The sequence below is a fragment of the Eumetopias jubatus genome, unplaced genomic scaffold (genome assembly GCF_037043125.1).
Source record: "Eumetopias jubatus isolate StellerSeaLion01/CBP00866 unplaced genomic scaffold, mEumJub1_p1.0 scaffold_1, whole genome shotgun sequence".
In the NCBI taxonomy this organism is placed as follows: domain Eukaryota; kingdom Metazoa; phylum Chordata; class Mammalia; order Carnivora; family Otariidae; genus Eumetopias; species Eumetopias jubatus.
This window is the reverse complement of record NW_028274807.1, coordinates 118,382,509-118,407,827: the sequence shown is the minus strand read 5'-3', so window position 1 is coordinate 118,407,827 and position 25,319 is coordinate 118,382,509. Positions and strand designations below refer to the sequence as shown.

Below are 25,319 nucleotides of genomic sequence, written 5' to 3'. Positions count from 1 at the left end.
TATGAAACAGGTCAATATTAAATATATACTTTTCCTTATTTAGCAACACAGCAATAACTCTAAAGAAAAAAAATGAGCACCCATAGTACTATCACTTGATTTAAGAAATCAACAGCACTAGCATATTTAGGTCATGTGATGGCAACAAATGTTGTATTTCCTTAATTTGTTTTTTAAAGCTTTTATTTATTTATTTGACAGAGAGAGAGAGTACAAGCAGGGGGACGGCAGACAGAAGGAGAGGGAGAAGCAGGCTCCCCGCCCAGCAAGGAGCCCAATGCGCATCTCGATCCCAGGACCCTGGGATCATGACCCGAGCCAAAGGCAGATGCTTAACCAACTGGACCACCCAGGTGCCCCTGTATTTCCTTAATTTTTAAGGTATAATTTCACATTTCCAAAATTGGGATGTATCATGTAATTGAAGGATACAGATATAAACACACACACATATATGTGTGTTTATATAAAATATATGTGTGTGTATATATATGTATGTTTACATAAATAAAATATTATGGTCCTTTTAGCTTCCAAGATATTGAGTGTGAATCTTCCAATCAGTAGACTCTTAGAATACGTACTGACATGGTCAGAAGACTTTCAGTTAGCACACATGAGCTAGAGCCTCTCTCAAGAGCACAGAGAGAACAGTGAGTCTGAGCTCATGTGGCTGTTACTAGTCAGCTCTAAGAACTTTTACATCTTTGAATTGGTATATATAGGATTAAACCATTTATCAATCATACACACTATTTTTGTTTTTAATGCCTTCCCGTCTATAACTACAGGTATAAATATTTTTTACAAAGCTTTAAACATACAATTTTTAAAAAATTTCACTGTTTTTAATGTTTGACTAAGGATGCTAAAAAAGAAATATTTTTTTCCCACAATTATGACATATTTCAAAAAGATGAGAAAGTTTAGGAGGCAGATAGCATTTAGAATGGAAAATGTATAGACTTTCGAATCAGATAGGCTTAGACTTGATTCTTGGGTGTATGCTTTTAGAAAGATTACTTTCTGGGGTGCCTGTGTAGCTCAGTTGGTTAAGCATCCAACTCTTGATTTTGACTCAGGTTATGATCTCAGGGTTTGGAGACTGAGCCCTGCGTTGGGCTCTGTGCTGGACATGAAGCCTGCTTAAGATTCTTTCTCCCCCTCCCTCTGCCCCTCCGTTCCATTTTCTCTCTCCCTCTCCAAAAAAAAAAGAAAGAAGAAAAGAAATAAAGAAAGATTGCTTTCTAAAGTAATAGAGATAACTGAGCCTCATCTGTAAAAGTCAGACAACAATAGTTACTTTATAGTGGTGAGGATTATATGAGAACATGCTTTTCAAGTGCCTGGCCTTAATGCATGATACATAATAAGATTAGTTTACACTCACCCTATTAAGAAATGGCAAATCAAGGATTTTTGTCATTAGAAGGCTCTTCAGAGAGGCCCTGAGAATTAGGTAGTTATTGCAAAAATTTTAAAAGACTGTAATTAAGTGAAATCAGTTAGTTTGTTTTCCTGTATGGTGCTTTAAAACAAAGCCTAGCAAAGGTGTTATCAAAACAAAACAAACAGGGCACCTGGGTGGCTCAGTTGGTTAAGTGACTGCCTTCAGCTCAGGTCATGATCCTGGAGTCCCGGGATCGAGTCCCACATCGGGCTCCCTGCTCAGCAGGGAGTCTTGCTTCTCCCTCTGACCCTCTTCCCTCTCGTGCTATCTCTCATTCTCTCTCTCTCAAATAAATAAATAAAATCTTAAAACAAACAAACAAACAAAAAACAATCTCATCACTTAAAAGTCTTTCCTTTTTCTTGTATCATTTTTTGGTTTGTTATTTTTCTATTCTGGTGGATAGTTTAGAAAAGTAGATGGAACTTGCTGGAATAGGAAACATGAGAGAAATGGAAAATTATTACTATTTCAAGGAAAAGCAAATAATTCCTTTCTCCTTCACCCTTCCCAGTCTAACATTCAAATAACCCATTCTTTAATAATCACTTTTTTTTTTAAAGATTTTATTTTATTTATTTGAGAGAGAGGGTAAGAGAGAGAGCACAAAAGGGGGTAGGGTCAGAGGGAGAAGCAGACTCCCCACTGAGCAGAGAGCCCGATGTGGGACTCAATCCTGGGACTCCAGGATCATGACCTGAGCCGTAGGCAGTCGCTTAACCAACTGAGCCACCCAGGCGCCCTCTTTAATAATCACTCTTGAGAGAAAAATTTTTTCAAACACACGATAATGTAGCAAAGAATATAACGAACAACCCTATATAACCATCACTCAAACCCAATAATTATCAATACTCTGTCACAGTTGATTCAACATAATAGAGAATTTTAAATCCTTAGATTTAAAGAGCTTTCATTATTGGCCATCTGCTAGGGCTGGAAGTATCTCTGTTACACAAAGGTCTTTAAAAAGTATTTTCATATAAGAAAAGATTACCTATATTTCATTTAAACTTGGCTATATGTATCTTTTTAAAAATGCCACCATAAATAGAAATAAAGAGAAAAAAGAACCCCAAATGAGATTATAGGAGAACAAACCATTATTTAAAAAAAAAAAATCAAAACTTTATTTTTGTTTGTATTCCTCACCAGCTCCAAGACTGAACTCCGTGATAGTAATAGTGCAAAATCCACTGTATTGCCTGAACATAACATGCAGCTTGATCAGCCAGAAAGTCGCTGAAAATACAAAAGAATATTTTCATTACAATGTTAATTTTTGAAGACAGGCCATTTGTCTTTAGAGCATGATCTGCTGATACACTCTGCCTCACATATGTTTTATATAATCAATGAATAAGCTAAAAATTGTAATCAGAAAAATTCCAAAATATTATTTAAAACAAATTCCATCCTGTCAGATTAAAGGTTAGCCATACAGTTTCCCTAAACCATCCATCAGAATACTTAAACCTACTGTGCATATTTATCCAGTCAATGTACCATGCCTGTGGTTTAGAGTTTGAGGATTTGGCCAATGAAGCTTTTGATCAAGTGGCACTACCACTGTCCTAAATAGTCAGGGTGTGATAGGAGACAGGGATAGGAAACTTTATTTGGGAGGATGCCGGAGGAAATGAGGAAGATCACAGAATCTGGTTAGAGCAGCTAGAACACACTTTGAAAAATGCTATATTCACTGAACAATATTCCCTCTAATCCTTTCTTTCTCAAAGACCATCATTTAAGGTAAAATACATATACACACACCCACACACGAGACTTGGGCTAAAGCCAAAAAGTAGCCATAAACCTGCTAGTGGCTGTTACCAAAATTCAGGTAGAGATGGCATTTAGAAATTCCAGATCTCAGTATTTCTGGGAGGTATACTTTTGAAAATGAAACATTAATTTTTCATTAAAAAATATTTTCTCATTATTGAAAATCTAGACAATAAAGAAAAGCATTTTTATCACCTTATAGCAATCACTATTACATACTGGTATGTTTCTTTTCGGTCTTTTTTCTATGCCCAGGTTGGTTGGTTTTTTATGTTTAATATTACTTAGAGTATACTGTATACATGATTTGATGTCCTGCTTTTGAAATCTGTGCTTAATAATATACTATAAGTATCTTTCCAAATTGTTACAAACTTTTTATAAGTACCAGTTTAGCAGTTCTACAGATTCTGAGGACAGTGTTATGGCAAGATGGTGACTATGATACAGGGGAAGTGGACATGATTATGAGGACATGTAGATCATTTCTAATTTTGTGCTATTATAAAAAAAACTCTGCAATAAACATCCTTGTGTATAAGAATCTTCTGTGTTTCAGTTTATATTTTTAAGACAGATTAATAATTAGAATTACTGAGTCAAAGGGATAAACATTTTAAAGACTTTTGGATACACACTTTCCAAAATAATTTTACCAATTTATATTTCCACTAGTAATTAGGAAAGAATACTACCATCACTTCTGGACTAACATTGAACATAACAATTTTAAAAGATTTGCTTATTTGTTAGGCAAACAAATGGTATCATATTTTCACAAGTCTATATTTTAATATATAAAAGGGAAGGGAAATAAAACACAAGATTTGTTAGCTATCAAATTAAGAATGTACTGCCAAAAGCAGGTATTACAGCACTATGTAACTGCAGTCAAGGAAATATAAGGATTAAGGAATAAAAGATTAAAAGCATAACTATTTTACTTATTTTTTTAAAGATTTTATTTATTCATTTGACAGAGACACAGTGAGATTTCTCAAGTCTCAGAAGTCTTACATGCTAGTGGTACTTGACAAAGCTTCAAATGAGCTGGTGAATAGTACTAGAATTCCTGTACCTCTAGTTCCTGGAGGTCAGTATGAATATAGACCAGAAATACTATGTCTAGACTAGACTAGAAGACAGTCTGAGAGTATATAAAGCAATGTCCAAAAGCTTGGGTCTATCTCTGGGCAGGCTCTAGAAAAGATCTAATATTTAGTGTTTTATTATATTAAAAAAGAAAGATAAGAATAGTATAGAAAATATGTAAGTATAATATCTAAGTATGTAAAAGGGTACATAGCATTTCATGAAACTCTTATCTCACTTATAGAGAAGCAGTCTCATCCAGTGGTTAAGAGTATTAACTGGGGGCACGCCTGGGAGGCTCAGTCGGTTAAGCGTCTGCCTTCGGCTCAGGTCATGATCCCAGAGTCCTGGGATCAGGTCCCACACTGGGCTTCTTGCTCAGTGGGGAACCTGCCTCTCCCTCCTGCCTGCTGCTCCCCCTGCTTGTACGTGCTCACTCTCTCTTTCCCTCACAAATAGATGAAATCTTTAAAAAAAAAAGAGTATTAACTGGGGGCACCTAAGCTGACTCAGTCAGTAGAGCATGTGATTCTTGATCTTGAGGTTGTGAGTTCTACATCCACGTTGGGTGTAGAGATTACTTAAAAAAGAGAGAAGAGAGACAGAGAGAGAAAGAGAGTATTAACTCTGGAGCCAGATTGCCTATGTTCAAATTCTGGCTCTGCCACTCACTGACTGTGTCACCTTGGTAAGTCACTTAAGCCTCTCAAATCCTGGTTGGCTCAGTTGGTAAAGCATATGACTCTTGACCTTGGGGTTGTAAGTTCGGGCCCCACGTTGGGTGTAGAGATTACTTAAAAATAAAATCTAAAAAAAAAAAAAAAAGCCTCTCCATTCCTTAATTTCTTCTATTATAAAATAGTAATTTATTTATCTTAAAGAACTGTTGTGAGAATTGAGTCAGTCAATATTTTAAAATTGCTTAGACTAGCACTTGGTACTCGGTAAGCACTTTATAAGATTCTGTCAACTAAATAAAATACAAACATATGTAGTTCATACTGTGGGCTGCAGTTTAAAACTGTGAAAGCTACCATTCTAGAGGTCAAGTTCTTAAGGAACTTTTGGGCTAGGTATTAACTTGGGGCTAAGCCAGGTAGCCTTTTTTTTTTTTTCTTTTTTAAGCCAGGTAGCCTTTGAGATGAGTTTGATGTGAATTCAGAAAACGGAAGGAAAAAAAAAACTAATCATTTTCTACTTGCTAACTTTTTACCACAGGAATATAATACATGTCCGTTATCACCTTCTCCAAAACCACAGCCGTTGAAAGACTGACACTACAATAATTTATGTAACCAAGAAATTCTCCTTGCCCACTACCTTAACTATCAAAATTATGCTGTTTTTTGAAGAACTGCAAAATCTAATTTTTTCTATTTTAAAGTAAAAGCATTGGTAAAAACGTACTCAGACACTACATCAACTCCCATCTTCGTCATGTAGTATGTTCTTTTATATTGTCTAAACTCAGTTTCAAATAGGTCATCATCTTCAGTCTCATCTTCTAAATTATCTGGAAAAAAAGCCAAAAGATAGTGGCTGAAAATTATATTGTTTTTCCACCTACAGTTTTGATAAATATATATTAAAGCAGCTGCTTACAAACTAACACAGAAATCTGTTCCATCCAATATTATTAATTAGTACTTACTAAGGAATGATACAATAATTATCTTGTCAAAAAAATAACATAGTGAATACAGAGTTTGTACTCACCCTTAGAAGTTACCACTTCTCCATTTTTGTCTAAAGCAGCCCAACAAATGGCATTTTCCTGGCCCTACAAAAATTATAAATCAATATAAAATTAATGGCAAGATGTATTTCAAAGTAAGATAATTGAATAGGGAGATTTAAAAAACAGTAAAAAGCACTGAATGATCCTTAAGTGAAAGTTCATTCAAAAAATAATCCTCAAATACTATGTAAATGTTTTGGTTTCATATCACTTGTTTTCTAAATCTTTATTATTCAGGCCTCTCAAAAATATGTAATAGGTAATTCTCACCTATTGTGTTAACATAATCTATTTGTTTATAATTGAATCCAATGATTACAAATACTACATGTTTTCTGTATCTTTGGATTCCATCATTCTTATAACTCTGTTTTCTATTCCCCACTTCTAAATTTTTCTCTCATGCAACTCATTTGCTTTTCTAGAGTTCTCACATCTCAACACATTCTTCCTATCTTGCCCATCTGCTTTTCCCCCCTTGTGATCTCAACTTTTCTCTCCTCTATTTTCTGATTGCCTATCTACTGCCAGTGATTCTCATTAGTTCTTCTTACTCCCTTATTCCCATTTCCCTTTGTTCATCCAAACTACAGCCTCTGCTGACTTCCTTTGCGTGGGCTCTTCCTCTAGTTCCTCTCACTTTGCGAGTGTCTTTAACAGTAACTACACATGCCTGAAGACTTGTGAAGCTTAAGGACTGGGCTGAAATGCGTGGAACCAGGGATTACTAATGTGTAAGTTTTGTGAGTCAAGTACAGATTCCCAAAAAATTGCTGAGACTATTTCCTTAAGAGAAAAAACAGAGTAGAAAGCAAACTGACTGCTCCTAAGTTTCACTGAGAAAAATCTAATCAATTAGAAGCACTACACTAGAGAAAATCAGGATAAATACCCTTCCTGGAGCAACAATTACTAGACTTGAACCTAAATAGAACCAGTATAGCAAGAAGAGTGCAGGAAATTCCTTAATTTTATCAGAACCCAGTAACTACAAATAGGCTGAGGAAAATTTCAGAAGAGGTTTCTTTTCCAAGCTAACACATATAAGACATTCTTTAGAGCTTATTAGTGATGTTTTATAGGGTATTAGCATATTCTAACTGATTCTATTATTTATTTATTGAGCGCCTAGCATTTATTAGCTATTGTGCTATTATTTACTCTTAAACTAGCCTACTGCTGTTTTTTATATATGATTTTATATATAAATTACTTCTAGGGAAAAATCACTGATCTAGTTGATGTCTCAATATTAAATGCTATAAATACCCACATTTTACAAAAGATAACTAATTTTCTGGGCTCTTATATTTAGAAGTTTTTCTACACTTATTAATAGGATGAACAAAGAAAACACAATGTTCTTCTTCAAAGGTAAAAATAAGAAGTTGATTTTTAAAGATCAGATTTAAATGATAAGATCTAACAGAGAAGAAACCAAAAAAAATTTTTAAATGTTCAATAGGAGAAAATAAGAAATGAAAATGAAATGAGGCAACCCTAAAAATCATAAGAAGGAAAACGAGGAACAAGGAATATCAGTTTTACCTTTACAGCTAAAAAAATGAAAGGACACCTAAAAAAATGGACACCTTTGATTTTTTCTTTTCCTTGTAGGTCTTGGCTTCTTCTGCTGCAACACCTGCTGCTTCATTGAGGTACTTGTTACCAACTTTGCTTTCAAACCACTTTAGGTCCACAAAAACTTCACTGAAGTGTTCCCGATCAAACTGTATAAATATATTTAAATTCATTTAAAAATAATTAAGTATGTCTGGGAGAATACAAACCAAACTTTTAACAGTTTTTTTTTTTTTAATGGTATATTGTGATATATCTGCTAGGGTTTTCTTTTTTTTTTAAAAGATTTTATTTACTTATTTGACAGAGAGAGAGACAGCGAGAGAGGGAACACAAGCAGGGGGAGTGGGAGAGGAAGAAGCAGGCTTCCCGCTGAGCAGGGAGCCCAATGTGGGGCTCGATCCCAGGACCCTGGGACCATGACCTGAGCCGAAGGCAGACACTTAACGACTGAGCCACTTCTGGGGCATAGGAAATCAAAGAATGTTACTTTTTTATGCACATGGGGACCTCATCTACTAGTCTGAAAATTAAAAATAAAAAGCAAATAAAAATAAATTTAGGTGAAATTACACAGATGATCAATTGGAGTAGAAGTACCAAAACTTTCTTCTGACATTATGTAATTGGCTTCTGACCATTTATAGCTACGCTGGGACAAGAAAATAAAAATATCTAGTTACTTACATCTGATAGTTTCACAAGGTATTTCTCAAATCTAGGTAAGTTGAGATGCCCACTTTCATTAATATAACCTAAAAGGAACAAAATCTAAATTTGTACTAAAAGCGGACACTATTTTTTCTAAACAATTCTACAAAATTCTTTTTTACAAAATATTGAATGTTGGTGCTCTACTAACCAAGAAAAAACACTCAGAGTTGGGCTATATAACTGACTCTAGTGTCTATGAACTTGGTGTTATGATAATATAAAATATGTAACAACTAAAGCAAAATAAAAGAAATTCCAGGTTCACATAATAATCCTACCACATTTCCAACATCTGGTAATAGTTAATTAAATATGTTCTAAAATCTATCCAGATTATTCATTTAATATGTTAACTTGAGAAGAACTAATGCCCTGCTATTCTGCTGTCTGTTTTATTCAGCATTCACCACTGTTTATCAATTTCTCAATTGAAAAACCGTTCCCTATTAAATATTCTGATACCTATCCATTCAGAAAAATGAACTTCTGTGCTTTAATATGAAAGGACCTAAGTGAAATCAACAACTTCTGCTGGCTTTCTTAAACAATCAAAGGCAGAGACTAGTCAGATATCAATAAATGAGGCTGCTTAACTCTTGTCATTTTCTTTGCTTGCGAATCACTGAAAATTACAACCCCAGAGCTTGGTGCCTTAGACCAAAAGAAACCCCCAGTTTTTTCCCTACTGTAGTTGTGCACGCAATAATCTAATAAACTGAGTGAAATTTTTAGGGTTAGCTGAGTGCTAAATTAAAGTAGTCTCCAATGAATATTAAACTTTTCTTACCACCAAGTTCTGGCAGGATGGTAATATACGTTCCATAAAGAAGAGGCAGTGCATCATGATTAATATGTAAATGAGGTAGATGAGGGATAAAATCATTGCCAACAAGAAATCCCATCAAAATCCAATCATCTATTATCCTTTCAATATCATATTTAAAAGTGATCTTGTCCTACAGCAAAATGGAGAAAAAAATCAAATCGTATGGAAATCCCTGCTAACACATCTTTGGTCCACAGCTATATTAATACTTACTTTCAATACTGAAAACTCATAGTCAATATACTCTCTCATTAAAGACAAGTGTAGGAGGTGAAATGTGGTTTCTTCTGGTGCACATACCCTGTAATTAGTCAAATAATCAACACAGAATTAATTATATCTTTAAGGTTCAAGTTTAAAAATGCAGCAACGCTTAAAATAAAACTTATCATTAGATGATAATTAATTCTTGTAATCCAGGCATGTAATTTATATGAAAGCTGCAGGGTAGTGTAAAGATAAAAGTATAATAGATATAACATAAAGTTCAAAATAATTGGTCTGCATTATGCTTTCTGTGGAAAGATTCTCAGAATTAAGAAAGCCTAAATAAGAGAACAGATATAAGAAACCAGTGGGATCTGGCCCATTTAAGTTTGGTCACCAGCAGAAAGCATACAGATAAGTGAGTATATATACTTTTCTGCCTATTGCAGTACAGTCTAAGGCTTCAATGGTGAGGCACCATCACTTCTTTCCTCTTATCTTTCCCTGGCTTGGTTTAGGGGTCTATATTCCTACCTATTGGCCAATACTCTAATAAGTTTAACCAGAAGTAAGAATGTAAACTGACAGTAGTATTTTAAAGGGATTAGATACCATGAGCAAGTGGATTTACCCCGGGGAATACAAGGACGGCTCAACACAAGAAAATAAATCAACATCATAGATTACATTAATAAACAAAGGAAAAAACACCATACAATCAACTAGCAAAGAAAACATTTATCAAATTCAATACCCTTCCATGATAAAAGTACTCAGCCAAGTAGGGATAGAAGGGAACCTCCTTAATATAAAAAAAGGGAATTCATGAGAAATCTACATTTAATATAATTGATGGGAGAAGACTGAAGGTTTTCCACCTAAGATCAGGAACAAGACAAAGATGCCCATTTTCACTATAGCTATTCAGCAGCATTGTACTTGAAGTCCTAGCCAGGGCAATTAGGTAAGCAAAGAAATAAGAGGTATACAAATTGAAAAAAGAAGAAAACTATCTCTATTTAAAGATGCCATGATTCCATATACAGACAATCCCACAAAATCCACAAAAAGCTACTAGAGCCAAAAAATGAATTCAGTATAACTGCAGGAAGCAAGATCAACACATAAATATCAGCTGTGTTTCTACATACTAGCAACAAATAACCCAAAAAAGAAATTAAGAAACAATTCCATTTAGAATACCATCCAAAAGAATAAAACACTTAGGAATAAACTTGACCAAGGAGGCAAAAGAAAAAAAAAAAAAAAACCAGAGACACAAAACTGAACTTACAGATGCAGAGAATAGACAGATAGTTCCCAGAGGTGGGGGAGTGAGCGTTGGGCAAAATGGGGGAAGGTGGCCTAAAGGTGGAAACTTTCAGTTATAAGATACATAAGTCCTGGAGATGTAATTAATGTATAACATGGTGACTACATTAATTATTTTTTAAATAAACGGAAAAACAAGTAAGAAAAAAAAGGGTTGACAAAAGACTTATACACTAAAACTACAAAAGGCAGCTGAAAAAAATTAAAGACATAATGAATGGAAAAACATTCTGTATTAACGGGTTGGAAGACTTATTATCAAGCTGTAAATAGTACCCAAAAGAATCTACATATTCAATGCCATCCCAATCAAAATCCCAATGTTTTCCACAAAAACAAAAAAATCCATCCTAAAAATTATTAATCTCATGAGACCCCAAATAGCCAAAATAAACCTGAAAAAGGAGAACAAAGTTGCTGGTCTCACCCTGTCTGATTTCAAAACTTACTACAAAGCTTCAGTAACCAAAATACTGTGGTACTGGCATAAAGACAAACATAAAGATCAACTGAATAGAATACAGAGCCTAAAAATAAACTCTTGCATACATGGTCAAACAATTTTTGACCAAGGTGCCAAGACCATTCAATGGGGAAAAGCTACTCTTTTCAACAAGCGGTTTTGGGAAAACTGGATATTCACATGCAAAAGAATGAAGTTGACCCTTTCCTTACACCATATACGGTTATTAATAACATGGATCAAAGACCTAAGTGTATGGACTAAAACTACAAAACTCCTAAAATTGGGAAAAGCTTTATGACATTAGATTTGGCAATTTCTTGGATATACTCTAAGTACAGCAATAAAAGAAAAAAATAGACTGGACATTGTCATAATTAAAAAACAAATTTTGTGCATCAAATTTCAGCAGAGTTAAAAAGGCAACTGTGGAATGGGAGAAAATCTTTACAGATCATTTTTCTGTTAGATGATTACTATTCTTAATTTAACTGCTGTTCTTTCTTCTAACATATATGCAATATGATTTACCTTTGTGTCTTTTTGCCACCAAACCGAACCTCTTCTCTTAAAAGAGAGAAATGTGCCTCGTGACTTGTTAATCCAAGCATAATCTGTTGAAAAAAGATTAAAAAATGTCTCTATTCTCTAATTTTTTATAGTATCAGGTTCATAGAAACAACTAAATAAAAAACATTTCTATATAGAAAAACACATGCTTATTTAATAAAAACAATTTATTAGCACATTAAATATACAAATATCAAAACCTGATCCACTTATTGGTTATGAATGGGGTGAAGTGTGTTTTTCTAAGAAAAAATGTTTACCTTAGACTCACATGACCTTTATAACAATCACTGTTTATTTCAATCCTGATTCAAACAAAACAAGATGAAACATTTATGAAGCAATCAGAGAAATGAGAATACTAAATGGTTATTTGTATATTATACAGTGATAATTTTTATTTTATGTAGGATAATGGCATTATGGTTATCTTTTAAAACAACGCTTCTCCTTTAAAGACACATTATAAATATTTATAGATTAACTGATACAATGTCTGGGATATAATTCAAGAGTCAGAGGAGTAGGAGAATGGAGACAGATGGTTAGGAATAAGAAAATGAAAATTATTGAATAATTAAGGTGGATTATTTAAAGTTGAAAATTATTTCAGGTGGATAAAGGACATAGGAAGGTTTATTATATTGTCTTCTCTACTTTACGTTTGAAAATTTCCATAATAAAAAGTTAAAACAAAAAAAAGCATAGTAAAGTTATTTGGGTCATGGAGTTATCAGATCAGGTATTATTAAAAGTGATATATCAAGCATGAGGGTAAAAAACGCCCTCTACACCCTGATCTCAGCAGAGTATTCATAGCACTAGGATCAGTCAAGTATGAAGACTACAGAGACCTGTTGATCATAAACTGTATCAAAAGAGTTCATTTTCCAATTGTTTAAGAACCTCGCTAATGGCAGAAGTAGCAACCCTTATTATGTCTCCAATATTTGTTTCCACAGCCAGAAAGCTTCTTATATAAGTCTCTTAGATATTTAACTATAATGGCATAAGGTTATAATAATAATAAACATTATACCTACCAAGTCAGCATCTAAACCATAAAGACAATGTCTGGTGTTTGGATCATGATCTGGCTTTGCTTTCTCCGATCTGATAAATTCCATGATTTTATGCTCTCCTTCTCCGGGAGTCTAAATATATGTTTTAAAAAAATGTGGTAATAATGCTATGCTTTAGAATATTAAATTTTAAAAAATCTCTTTGAATAAAAAAAGATAATAACCTCATGGCCTGAGAAGTAGATGGTAACTCCTTGCCACGACTTATCTGTAGAAATTTTCATATTTACAAAATACTTCAGATGTTCATGTAACCGGGCCATGAATTCAGTCCCTATAAATAAAAAGTTTCAAAAGTTTGTAATCTGAGAGAGACATAAAAAGCACTCTTTTTATGTTCCCAGGGACAACACGAAATTGGATCTGTGCGTCCAGGAAATAGTTAGGTGTAAGATCTCTAAAGAAGTCAAACCCCTCATGCTTATCTTGAAAAGCAAATAATTTTGTACCTTTCTCTAGCAAGTATTACAACTGTTTCTCATTTCACTGCTCACCCTAAAATCAAGCTAATGTTACATAGGTAAGTCAAGAAATGTTACTACTGCCTCAAACTATGCTTCACATATTTTCACACCAGAGCAGTTTCAACTCTCGAATGAAACTCAACCTTTGGGGCACCTGGGTGGCTCAGTTGTTAAGCGTCTGCCTTTGGCTCAGGTCATGATTCTAGGGTCCTGGGATGGAGCCCCACATTGCGCTCCCTGCTCCGTAGGAAGCCTGCTTCTCCCTCTCCAGCTCTCCCTGCTTGTGTTCCCTCTCTCGCTCTCTCTGTGTCAAATAAATAAATAAAATCTTTAAAAAAAAAAAAGAAACTAAATCTTCTATTTCCTCTGTTGGATTCTGAACCTTTTTTTTAAGGCATGCAGCTTTAATTAGATTGCTAATAACAACAACTATTATTATTACTATTTATCTGGAAAATTATTATTATTATCCTAGAAACTGAGTCTACAGTGATTATGTTTCAGGAAAAGTCCAGATGGTCAAGAGTCAATGGCAATGCAGTCTTAAACCACAATTAGGATAAAACTGATTATTAAATCAAGCAATGTATGATAAAGGCACTTAAATGAAACACAAATTACCACAGTAAAGAATTCATGAATAAATAAGATTTAAAATTTTTTTTTCAAAGTAAAGGATTGTAATTGTTAGACAAAGCTCTAATAAGTACAGAGTATGTTGTTGCATACAAAGTTAAATTAAACTTATAATACTGATAAAGTCATTAAAGTCATAGAATTTTTAACTGCCTTTAAGAAGTACAATAGTAAGTGTTCTAAACTAGGAGAATGGGTTTCTTATCCTGATTACAACAGCTAGCTGTATGAACGTGGGTGAGCCACAACCTCACTGGGTCAGTTTTCATACAAATAAACGGTGGGAGTAGGATGGATCTTGTAAGATCCTTCCAGGTTTGAAGTTCTGTGCATCTGGGAGAGTTCTGCACACAACTGCTCTTATCGACATCTGTAAATCCCTGGAGTGGGTTTTCCTAGGAGCACTTATAATCAAGGTGACCAAAACATCTCCTGAGGGGACACAACTGGGAAAACAGCATTTGGAATTTTAAGGACAAAATAAGTAAAGGCTAGAAAAAAAAAATGCATTTGAAAAAAAAATTTACATTTACATTTAAATCTCTCATAATTTGGGGTGCCTGGGTGGCTCAGTAGGTTAGCTGTCTGCCTTATGCTCAGGTCATGATCCCTGAGGTCCTGGGACTGAGACCCATGTCGGGCTCCATCCTGAGCAGGGAGCCTGCTTCTCCCTCTCCTTCTGCACCACCCCCCCACCCCCTGCTCATGCTCCCTCTCTCTCAAATAAATAAAGTTATTAAGAAAAAAATCAATCTCTCAGAATTTTTCTTTCAGTGAATTTACCTGGTGTAATACAGTTGGAATCAAATCTGGCCTCTGTAGGAAGAGTTTCTCCTTTTTCTAATGCCTTTTTTATTTTGTCTTCTGCCTCCTTTGCTGACCTTAAATGTTAAGTAAAAAAATATCTTAAGGTTTCTGGGAAAAAGTACAGATCTTTACATAAAGTAAACTGTTACTTAGATGCTTCTGTAACTAAAATACTAATTAATCAATTTTACGTTCAAAACATAATACAAGTTTTGAAATGATTATAATTGATAAAGATGAGCCTCAGAATTGTTCATTTTTACTTATTTAAAAAATTGAGTTTTTCAGAGAAAGGACTATAGAAGTAGACATTATAACAGTATAAAACCGACACAGAATGTTACAAATAGTTATAAAGCAATTCTTTTCTTATCATAAGTATATAGCAAATCGATTCTACAAACAAGCTCAAAAGTTGAACATTAAACATTCATTAAATATACTATATTCTATATTTAATAGTAACATCAAACAAGTACATTATTAAAATGATCTAAAATGATCTAAGAATATTATATAAAAATAACTGTACAATTTCAACAGATACCTTTGGGTTTCCTTATAAAAAATTTAAAATATAAGGCTAATAACATTAATGACATCATTTGCCAAAATCATCTCGTTTCAGGCAATAGGATTTACTAGAAAGAACATGAGTTTTAGAGTCAGACGGACCTAGGTCTGAATATAGGCATCCCAATTCCTGTTCTGCTTCTCCTGGAATCCATTTCTGGCACGCTGTATGCCACTGGCATGTAAGTTAGGAAGTTCTGCTTTATGTGCATTTTCTACAGCCTTGCTACTAGCTCTATCTACTGTGCCCTGTGGAATTTTATTTCTATGATAAACTTTTTCGTATGTAACCTTTTACCAAACTCTTTTTCGTACATAACCTCTTACCAACCTCCTCAATATAACAAAATCTGAAGATATCAACTTATTTGTAATTTCTCCAATAGAAGCCATTCTTTCTTCTCTTCTCTCCTTCCTTCCTTTGATTGAACAAATTCAATGTTACCATGTGACAAGTTTTGGGACTATAATAGCAATGATTCCCATTTTCACAGACCTTACACTCTAGTGGGGAGACAGAGAACTTAACAGCCAATGTTTAATGTAGCTGCAACACAGAGAATGTTTGGGGCAGGGACAAGGAAAGACTATTAATCTAGGTGGAAGATTATGGTAGCCTAGGCTGACCAGTAGCAGTAAAGATGGAAAGTAAATATGTATGACAAAATTTAAGAGACTGGATAAAGATTGGGTGTGGAGAATGAGGAAGAAATAGTCCAAATTACTCTTGGACTCTTGGGTTGAGCAGTTATTTGCTATTGTTATCATTCACCGAAATAGGAAACAGAAGGCAGGCAGCTTTGAAGTGGACTTCAGTTCTGAACATGTTAAACCTGGAAATGTATCTGTGGTATCCAAAAGGAGATATTTAGGAGACATTTGGCTATATAGGGGTTCTGGAGAGAGATATCCACCAGGAAGATAAATTTGTGAGTCATCAGTATAGACACGGTAATTAAAAGCACTGAATAAGATCACTCAGGACCAAGAATAGAACCTTAAGAAAAATCAATATATAAGAAAAAGGCAAAGGAAGAGAAGATAACAAGGAGATCAAGAAGGTACAGTCAGAGAGTGTGGTTACATAAAGATCAAGGAAAGGAAGTTCAAGAAAGAAAAAATCATCACATTGTTAAATACTAGAGGTAAATGAAGTTAACATATAGAGAGAATTATAGATTTAGTCATAAGGAGTCTATTTGTAATCTTGTAAGGAGGTTTTAGTGGTAGGGATGAAAGCCAGATGGCAGCAGATTTAAAGTAAGAGATATAGGAGGAGGTTATAATTAAAGATTATGAATGGAGAAAATAGTATCTGTGGAGAATGAGAAAAAGCTGAGTAGGGGATTTCAGGGAAACATGGAGCACTCAATATCCATTTCATTCTCTTAGGTTGTCTTCTGATACTGGAGAGGTTAGAAACCTAAAAAATTAAGATCTCGGGCTTCCTTGCAGCTAGGTGAGTGGATATAACTTAGATTCTGTCAGTTAGATGCCTCCACAAAAGGTTTGGAAAGTGGAAGTGTGGTGAAATCTGTATGACTGTTAAGGCAGAGGGTTTGTGGGGTGTGTGTGTGTTTCATCAATAGTAGAAGAGCTCTCAATATTCAGTAGTTTTGTAGGTGCTAAGAAGCAAAGTGTAGGGCAGATCTACCAGGTACACTGGGGCTCTGGAGCTAACAGATACAGTGGTGGCTTCTTGATTGCTGAATTATAACTAAAGCGATGTATTTTTGGAACCAATAGTTCAGGTAGTATCTTCTTAATTCCTGGATCATAACTAAAGGAATAAATTCCTGGAACAACCTGTTCTGGTGTGGGCCTCTGAAATCCTCACCTTCTTGAATGTTGTATTAATCGTGCCACTGGTGGGTCAGTTCTGTGGTGCTGTTCTGAAGTCATTCTTGAAGGCTCACCTAAATTCCCATCCTTCTGGCTCTTACAATGATTCTTTTTTAAAAGATTTTATTTATTTATTTGACAGACACAGCGAGAGAGGAAACACAAGCAGGGGGAGTGGGAGAGGGAGAAGCTGGCTTCCCGTGGAGCAGGGAGCCCGATGTGGGGCTCGATCCCAGGATCCTGGAATTGTGACCTGAGCTGAAGGCAGACACTTAATGACTGAACTACCCAGGCGCCCCTCTTACAATGATTTTTATAAGCACCTAATTCTTTGTAATATATCCCCTTCTGCTTAAAATAGGCAGGCTTCTATTTCTGCAACTGAACAGTGACTGATATAGTGGGCTTATATAATCCTTTCTTAACACTAGATTTTCTAGCCCAGCAGTCCCCCCAAAGTAGTTTAACATATATCAGGGGAATCTGGTAAAAAACAGTTTCCAGGGCCCAATTTCTGAGATTCAAATTAATTAAGTTTGGGTGGTACTTGAGGATCTAAATTTTAGAAGAGATGGTCCTTGTCTTTAAAGATGTCACAGTTGTTGGAATATCTTATCTTTTCTCTTTTGGTATTTAAATCACTACTTTTTACCATCCTTTTCACATTCTCATTGCTAGCCTTCTCTAAGGTACCCTCCCACCTTCCTTGATGATTTCCACTGTTTGATTCACAGGTGCCCTTTCCACTCCTTTACCTGCCGTTGTGATGAAAGGATTCATTATACTAACAACACATCAAACACACTGGACTCAGAGTCTTCCCATCAATTCTAACAACCCTCTTAACTTTACTTATCCTACTCATAAATAAGGTCACAGCATGACCTCATTTTTTTAAAAACTATTTCACATGCTCAGGATTTTGACTTTAAAACTCTACGTGCCTCTTCTCATCCTGTTACTTTTCCTATCGAACTCACACACTGTGGATGATAGTATCTCAAGTGTCCTAACTCAGCTGTCTTCTCATACTCCATCAATCACCTTCTAGTCTCACTTGCTTTTCTGTCCAATTTGGACCCATAATCAGTCAGAGTGAGCATCTATCTAGCCCAGGGTCTGGGCATTCAACAAATGTTTGTTGAATTAAGCTATCAGTTTCCATTAGAACAATCTCTCATTGCACCCCGTAATTCTCTAGGTCAGGACAGACTATGAGAGGAGCTTTCTCTACTACAGCTGACCCTTGAACAACACAAGTTTGAACTGAATGGGTCCACTTGTACATGGATTTTTTTTAATAAATACAGTATAGTACTGTAAATCTATTTTCTAATAACATTTTTTCTCTAAGCTTACCATAATATGGTATATAATACATACAACATAAAAAGTACGTGTTTATTGTTTATGTTATTGCTAAGGCTTCCAGTCAACAGTAGACTATTAAGATTTTGGGGAGTTGAGTTATATGTGAATTTTTGACTGTGTGGGGACTGGCACCACTTACCACTGCATTGTTCAAGGGTCAACTGTACCGCTCTTTCTAAATTACCAAGGAGAAGTTTGAAAAATTTATGACAGAGAACAACAGTAACTACACAGCTCAACATATGCTTTGAGAAGGACACCTCACTTGAATTATTGTTTACTTGATTGATAAAATGTGACATAATCAGTTATTTCCGTTTCTGGGGGAATTTAAGCAGAAAAACATGAACAGAAGATTCAGTGTACTAAGTCAGTTATCTTTAAAATAATACATTTTATTAGTCTAAGTAGTATTTTAAAATAAACCACAAATGTTTTACCTAAAACGCCTCCCCCGCTGCTGGTTCATTTTTGCTCGAGGAGCCACACCATCAACAGCCATAAAGAACACTTTCCTAGGTTTAATAATGCGAAACAACACCTCCAAGTAGTGAAAAATATCAGTAAAGATTTTATCATCTGAAATTCTGAAGTGAACATCATCATCATTAGGATGGGAACATTGATGTATGATTCCATTCATATCCAGGTACAAGTTATCAAATTCAGGAATCTAAGAAATAAAGAAAAAATGATCAAAATTGTTACTATAATCTACCATGGATATTTAAGCAGCTGGGAGAACAGCTGATAAAAAGCAGGATATGGGGACATTCTTATTATATAAAAACTGAGAAAATAATCACAGCTGAATAAAGAAAGTAAAGAAAAAATGAACAGGAGAAATTGGTAAGATGGAGACATATATGGCTATATAATGCACCAATGGCTTGATCAAATTTACTGTCAGGAAATTATCTACTTATTAAAATACCAAATGGGAAATGTCAAAATAAATAAATAAATAAAATCTTAAAAAAATAAAAAAGATTTTATTTGACAGAGAGAGACACAGCCAGAGAGGGAACATAAGCAGGGGGAGTGGGAGAGGGAGAACAGGCTTCCCGTGGAGCAGTGAGCCCGATGTGGGACTTGATCCCAGGACCCTGGGATCACGACCTGAGCTGAAGGCAGATGCTTAGCGACTGAGCCACCCAGGCACCCCTTGACATCAACTTTTTTTTTTAAAGATTTTATTTATTTATTTGACAGAGAGAGACACAGTGAGAGAGGGAACACAAGCAGGGGGAGTGGGGGGAGAAGGAAGCTTCCCGTGGAGCAGGTAGCCTGATGTGGGGCTCGATCCCAGGACCCTGGGATCATGACCTGAGCCGAAGGCAGATGCTTAACGACTGAGCCACCCAGGCACCCCGACATCAACTTCTTAATGCCTCAATTTCCCCTATAAATGGGTAACATAATGCCTATTTAAAAGGCTCTTTGTACATGGTCATTAAAAGATTTTACAAGTGATTTAAAGCCTTCGTGTATATTTGGTTTCACTAAGAGTCACTGATTTGTTCATCTTAATTTAGAAAGCTTAGATTATGCCAAGAAATTTAGGAAATTTTGAAAACAGATTTCTTGTTTTTGACATGTGGATTAAAAATTTCTTAAACTTTGGCTAACAGGTGTCTACTTTTATAAAAAGACTTTCATGGCTCTGGCTCTCATTGATCTTTCCTTTATTTAAATGTTTGTGAGCAAGTAGGGGGAACACTACTGAAACAAATATACACTAACAAGGAAATGAAGTGGGTACAACTTAATAGTTATAATATCTAATTGTGATTAAAGAATTTGAGTAGTGTGTCTTACATACTAAAGTATTTTGAATTTTCAGACATAAAAACATAATGAACTTTTCTTGTACGAACCTTACGAGAGCCATCTCTGAAACACTTCAAGTTTTACCATATGTACAGAAACTATACATTTTTCTCTTGAGAAAATAGCATGCCTCTGAGTTTGGGGAGTGAAAAAGTTTTGGCCTTTGAATCAATGAACAGCATAAAAACATACTGACAAAACCCCATTTATACAGGATTGTACCAGGCACCACATTAAAAAAATGTAAATGTCTTTACTGAGTAATAGGCTCAAATGACGTAATTGTGATCATGAGGTTTTAAAAGTATATTCAAGATTTACTATTTGCTTCAAAAAATCTGAAAACCTCAATCAAAATCTCCAGGTGAGAACTTTACAAAATGATTCCAAAGTTTCTCTAGGAGAATAAACATGCAAGAAAGAATATTAAAAAAGTAAATGAAGGAAATCTGCTTTATATGATATTAAAAATTATAAAGGTCTGATTGAACAGAATAGTTTAGAAATAGTTCAAGTGTCGGGCGCCTGTGTGGTGCCGTCGGTTAAGTGTCTGCCTTGGGTTCAAGTCATGATCCCAGGGTCCTGGGATCGAGCCCCGCATCGTTGGGCTCTCTGCGCAGCGGGAAGCCTATTTCTCCTTCTCCCTCTGCCCCTGTTTGTGCGCACCCTCTCCCCCCGACTCTCTCTCTGTCAAATAAATTATTAAAATCTTAAAAAAGCAGTTTAAGTGTATACAGAAATTTAGTATATAAGAGGCATTTCAAACCAGTGAAAGGGATGGGGCACCTAGCTATCTGGAAATAAAACACAACTGTATCTCATCTTATAAAACAATAAATTCCAAAAAGAGTAAACATTTTTAATGTGAGAAATATAAGTAAAAAAATTATATACAAATATTTTGGTAATTTTAGGGTGGGGAAAGCCAAAAATCATAAACCAAACAAACGATGGAGTTGGCAATCTATATTTTTTACATCTATAGGGTTAAAAGAAAAGGTCAAAAACAAGTTTAAACCGAAAATGACAAAATGCAGGGAAATGCTTGCAAATTAGGACAAAATCAACATTCCCAATAAACAAAAAAATCCTCTAATAAAAGAGCAAATTTTAAAAGCATGAAAAATGCAAAGCAAGTCAAGAGACACAAAATCTGATAAATATATGAAAAGATGTTCAACATCCCCAAATTTCAAATTAAAATGTATCATTTTTTCCCATCATGTTAGCAAAGATTAGAAAAAATGATATTACCCAGTTATTGGCAAGGTTTTGGGGAAACAGATATTTCATATGTTATTAAAAGTAATAGCTGGCATTTATTAAGCACTCATTAAGTGCCAAACATTGGGCCAAACATATTCATTGTCTCACTAAATTATGGTAACTTTAAAAGAAAAATATTTAGATTCTCCATTTTACAGAAGAGGAAAATCCCAGATATAGAAAAGAGAGAGATGGCATTTATACCCAGTATTCTGGATGGGAATATAAACTGGTGTAATAATATGAAAGTATATATCAAAATCTGAAGCATATATATCTCTGACCCAGGATTTCTTTCTTTCTTTTCTTTTTTTTTAAGATTTTATTTATTTGAGAGAGAGAGAGAGAGAGAACCAACAGGGGGAAGAGCAGGCAAAGGGAAAGGGAGAGGAAGACTGCCCACTGAGCAGGAAGCCCAACGTGGGGCTCAATCCCAGGACCTGAGATGGTGACCAGAGCCAAAGGCAGACGCTTAACTGACTGAGCCACCCAGGCACCCCCAGGATTTCTACTATGGGAAATTTATTCTGAGAAATAATCAGAAATGTGCACAAAGATGGAAGCACAAGAATATTAATGGGAGTACTATTTAGAAATAAAAAATAAAATCAAAATGCCTAATAACAGAAAACTGATGGTACATCCACACAATGGAATACTACACAGTAATTACAAATTATGATATGCATTCATATTTGACATTAGATAATGTGTGTAATATAGATGGTCAAATGACAAAAGTAGGCTATAAAATAGCAGGCATATTATTATCCCATTTATAGAAAATACTTATCTACATGTGTATCTGTATTTAAAGGTTAAGAGTACACAGAAACAAGATGGTACTGGTAGTTAACCTTTGATGATGGAATTTCAGTTGTTTATTTTCCTTTGGAAGATATAACAGCTTTTACATCTCTTTGTATTATATTAATTTTTACATAATGAGCACATACCTTCATAATCTGAAAAAAAACCTATAATTATCTTTTTAGAAAAGAAATTTAAAAAATTCTCTTAGGTTTCAGATTAGTAAGAAAAATACAGAATGACTGAGTAACCACTGACTAATTCAGTGAAGAAAATGAGAACATGCAATAGAATCTTACTCCTTCACAAACACGTAATAATGGAAAAAAAAAAGAGAGAGAGAGAGGCAAACTGAGAAACAGACTCTTAACTATAGAGAATTGAAGACTGCTGGAGGGGAGGTGGGTGGAGCATGGGTTAAAGAGGGGAAGGGGATTAGGAGGGTACGTGTTATGATGAACATCAGGTGTTGTATGTAAGTAACAAATCACTGAATTCTACACCTGAAACTATTATTACACTGTTTGTTAACTAACTGAAATTTAAATAAAAATGGGGAAAAAAACCCAAAGACAATACTGAATTATTAATTCTGTAAAACAGATGTTTTGACGTTATTTTACACTTTCACCTCTCCTCAACCCCCGTATCTAATTAGTCACTTAGGTTTTGTTTTGTTTTTTAAAATTTAACTTCCAAAATGTCTCTAGAATCCTACCCTCCTAACCATTCCCATTGTGTTAGGCAATCTCACCATTTTCTCCATCCCCAGATTTCCTGCCTTAGTTCAAGCCCTGAGTTTTCCAACTAGACTACTTGCTTTTTTTCTCTCCCACCACAGTGTAGTTAGCCATTTTTCTAATATATAATCTGATCATGTTGCTTCCATACCTAAACCCATACGATACTATAAACTTTTAATACCATAAAAGATTCTGTATGATTTGGCTGTTATCTCTCCCACCAATTCCATATTCTTTCCTGTTTGCACATATAGTCTACAAGCTAACTACATACAGTACATTATTTAGAGAGCCGTAAATGCACTGGGCTTTTCCAAACCTCTGTGACTTAACAGACGCTGCTACTACTTCCTGAAATACTTTTCTTTCCTTTATGCTCTTTCTTCCACTGATCTTGCAGATTTTGACTCAGCTTTCAAGATCCAGCTCAGGTATCTTTGGAAGTTTTCTTGTACTTACCCAAGGGGAAATGATGTTCCTTTCTCTATGTCATATCTTATTTGTTTTTGTGTTCCCAATGCATACAAGAATGCCAGGCACATATATTACATGCTCTGTACATTTTTGTTGAATGCTTAAGTGTGACATTTGTCCTTTCCTACTAAACTGTGAGTTCCTCAAATCAAGGTCTCTGATTTGAGGAACTCACAGTTTAGCACAAAAGGACACACATTACACTTAAGTATTTGGTCATGTTTAGAACTCTTGGCACAAAGTAGCAAATAAAAATATTTAATAATAGCGAAGCCCTCCCTTTATTAAATGTGATAGCACATGTAAGCTATAACACTTATTTGAATATGCATTTATACTGCTTTAAATTGTGGTTAAGTATTAACTTTAGTATCTAATTTTCTCAAATTAGTTGAGTTTCTTTTTGCTAGTATACTCTGTATCCTACTTAGTGCTGCCGCAAAATGCATTTTCATTAAGACAATGTATATTTGACAGTTTAAGAGAGCTATTGGCAATTCTTTTGTCCCAGTTCTTTAATCCTATTTATCTTAAACAATTCCAAGATTTTGTGGCTTCAGTTCATTTTTTAATATGCCTATTTTGGGGGGGGAGGGGCGGAGGGAGAGAGAAAATCCTGAACAGGTTTCACGCCCAGCATAAAGCTCAATCTCACAACCTTGAGATCATGACCTGAGTCAAAATCAAGAGTCGGATGCTTAACTGACTGAGCCACCCAGGCACCCCTTTAATATGCATGTTTTAAAACATACTATGTATTCTTTATGTTATATAGTATGATTAATATTCATTCGCTCAATAAATATTTACTGAAGATCTATTATGTACCACAAAAGTAGAGATGAAGTTGTAATGAGGGAACATATATATCTGATGAAAACTGAACCTTTACAAAAAAAGAAGGTCATACAACTAAGATTAAAAACTCTTAGAGCATATGTAGTTCTCTTTGTGATCACAATCTGGTACAGTGCTACTATAATAGCTAAAATATGGGGCACCTGGGTGGCTCAGTCAGTTAAGCATCCAAGTCTTAATTTCAGCTCAGGTCATTATCTCAAGGTTGTGAGATCGAGCCCTGCTCCACCCTGGGCAAGGAACCTGCTTAGGATTCTCTCTCTTCCTCTTCCCCTCCTTGCTGGTGAGCAATAATTACAGGTAAGATCCGTTAAGCACTTGCCAGGTACTAGACAGATTTAAATGCTTTATAGTCGACCCGTGAACAACACAGGTTTGAACTGCATGGGTCCTCTTATGTGTGGATTTTTTTTCAATAAATACAGTACAGTACTATAAACATATTTCCTATTTTCCTATGATTTTCTTAACATGTTCTTTTCTCTAGTTTACTTTATTGTAAGAATACAAGATATATATAAGATATAAAATATGTGTTAATTAACTGTTTATGTTATCAGTGAGGTTTCCAGTCAACACTAGGCTATTAGTAGTTAAGTTTTGGGCGAGTCAAAGTTATACTTAGATTTTTGACTGCGTGGGGGCTTGGGGGGGGGGTCGGTGTTCCTAATCCTCACATTTTCAAGAGTCAACTGTATGTGCATTCACTTATTTAATCATAGCAATCCTAATATTATTATCTCCATTTTGTAGCTGACAAAACTGAATCACAAAAGGACTGAGTTACTCACCCATAGCTACTAAA

At 34.9% G+C, this 25,319-nt stretch overlaps 1 protein-coding gene across 3 annotated transcripts in view; it reads right to left on the bottom strand.

Moving 5' to 3' along the window:
- The window catches only part of XRN1 (5'-3' exoribonuclease 1), a 110,272-nt gene that overhangs the window by 81,600 nt on the left and 3,353 nt on the right, over positions 1–25,319 (bottom strand). For all 3 annotated transcript variants that reach the window (XM_028099120.2, XM_028099121.2, XM_028099122.2), the window contains exons 2-13: positions 18,974–19,206; positions 14,724–14,821; positions 13,005–13,114; positions 12,802–12,912; positions 11,720–11,802; positions 9,400–9,487; positions 9,148–9,316; positions 8,334–8,401; positions 7,658–7,795; positions 6,044–6,107; positions 5,735–5,840; positions 2,603–2,692 (exon numbers count right to left, since the gene is read on the bottom strand). In XM_028099120.2, coding sequence (XP_027954921.1) covers positions 2,603–2,692; positions 5,735–5,840; positions 6,044–6,107; positions 7,658–7,795; positions 8,334–8,401; positions 9,148–9,316; positions 9,400–9,487; positions 11,720–11,802; positions 12,802–12,912; positions 13,005–13,114; positions 14,724–14,821; positions 18,974–19,206 — 1,358 coding nt within the window. The remainder of the gene's footprint in view (positions 1–2,602; positions 2,693–5,734; positions 5,841–6,043; positions 6,108–7,657; positions 7,796–8,333; positions 8,402–9,147; positions 9,317–9,399; positions 9,488–11,719; positions 11,803–12,801; positions 12,913–13,004; positions 13,115–14,723; positions 14,822–18,973; positions 19,207–25,319) is intronic.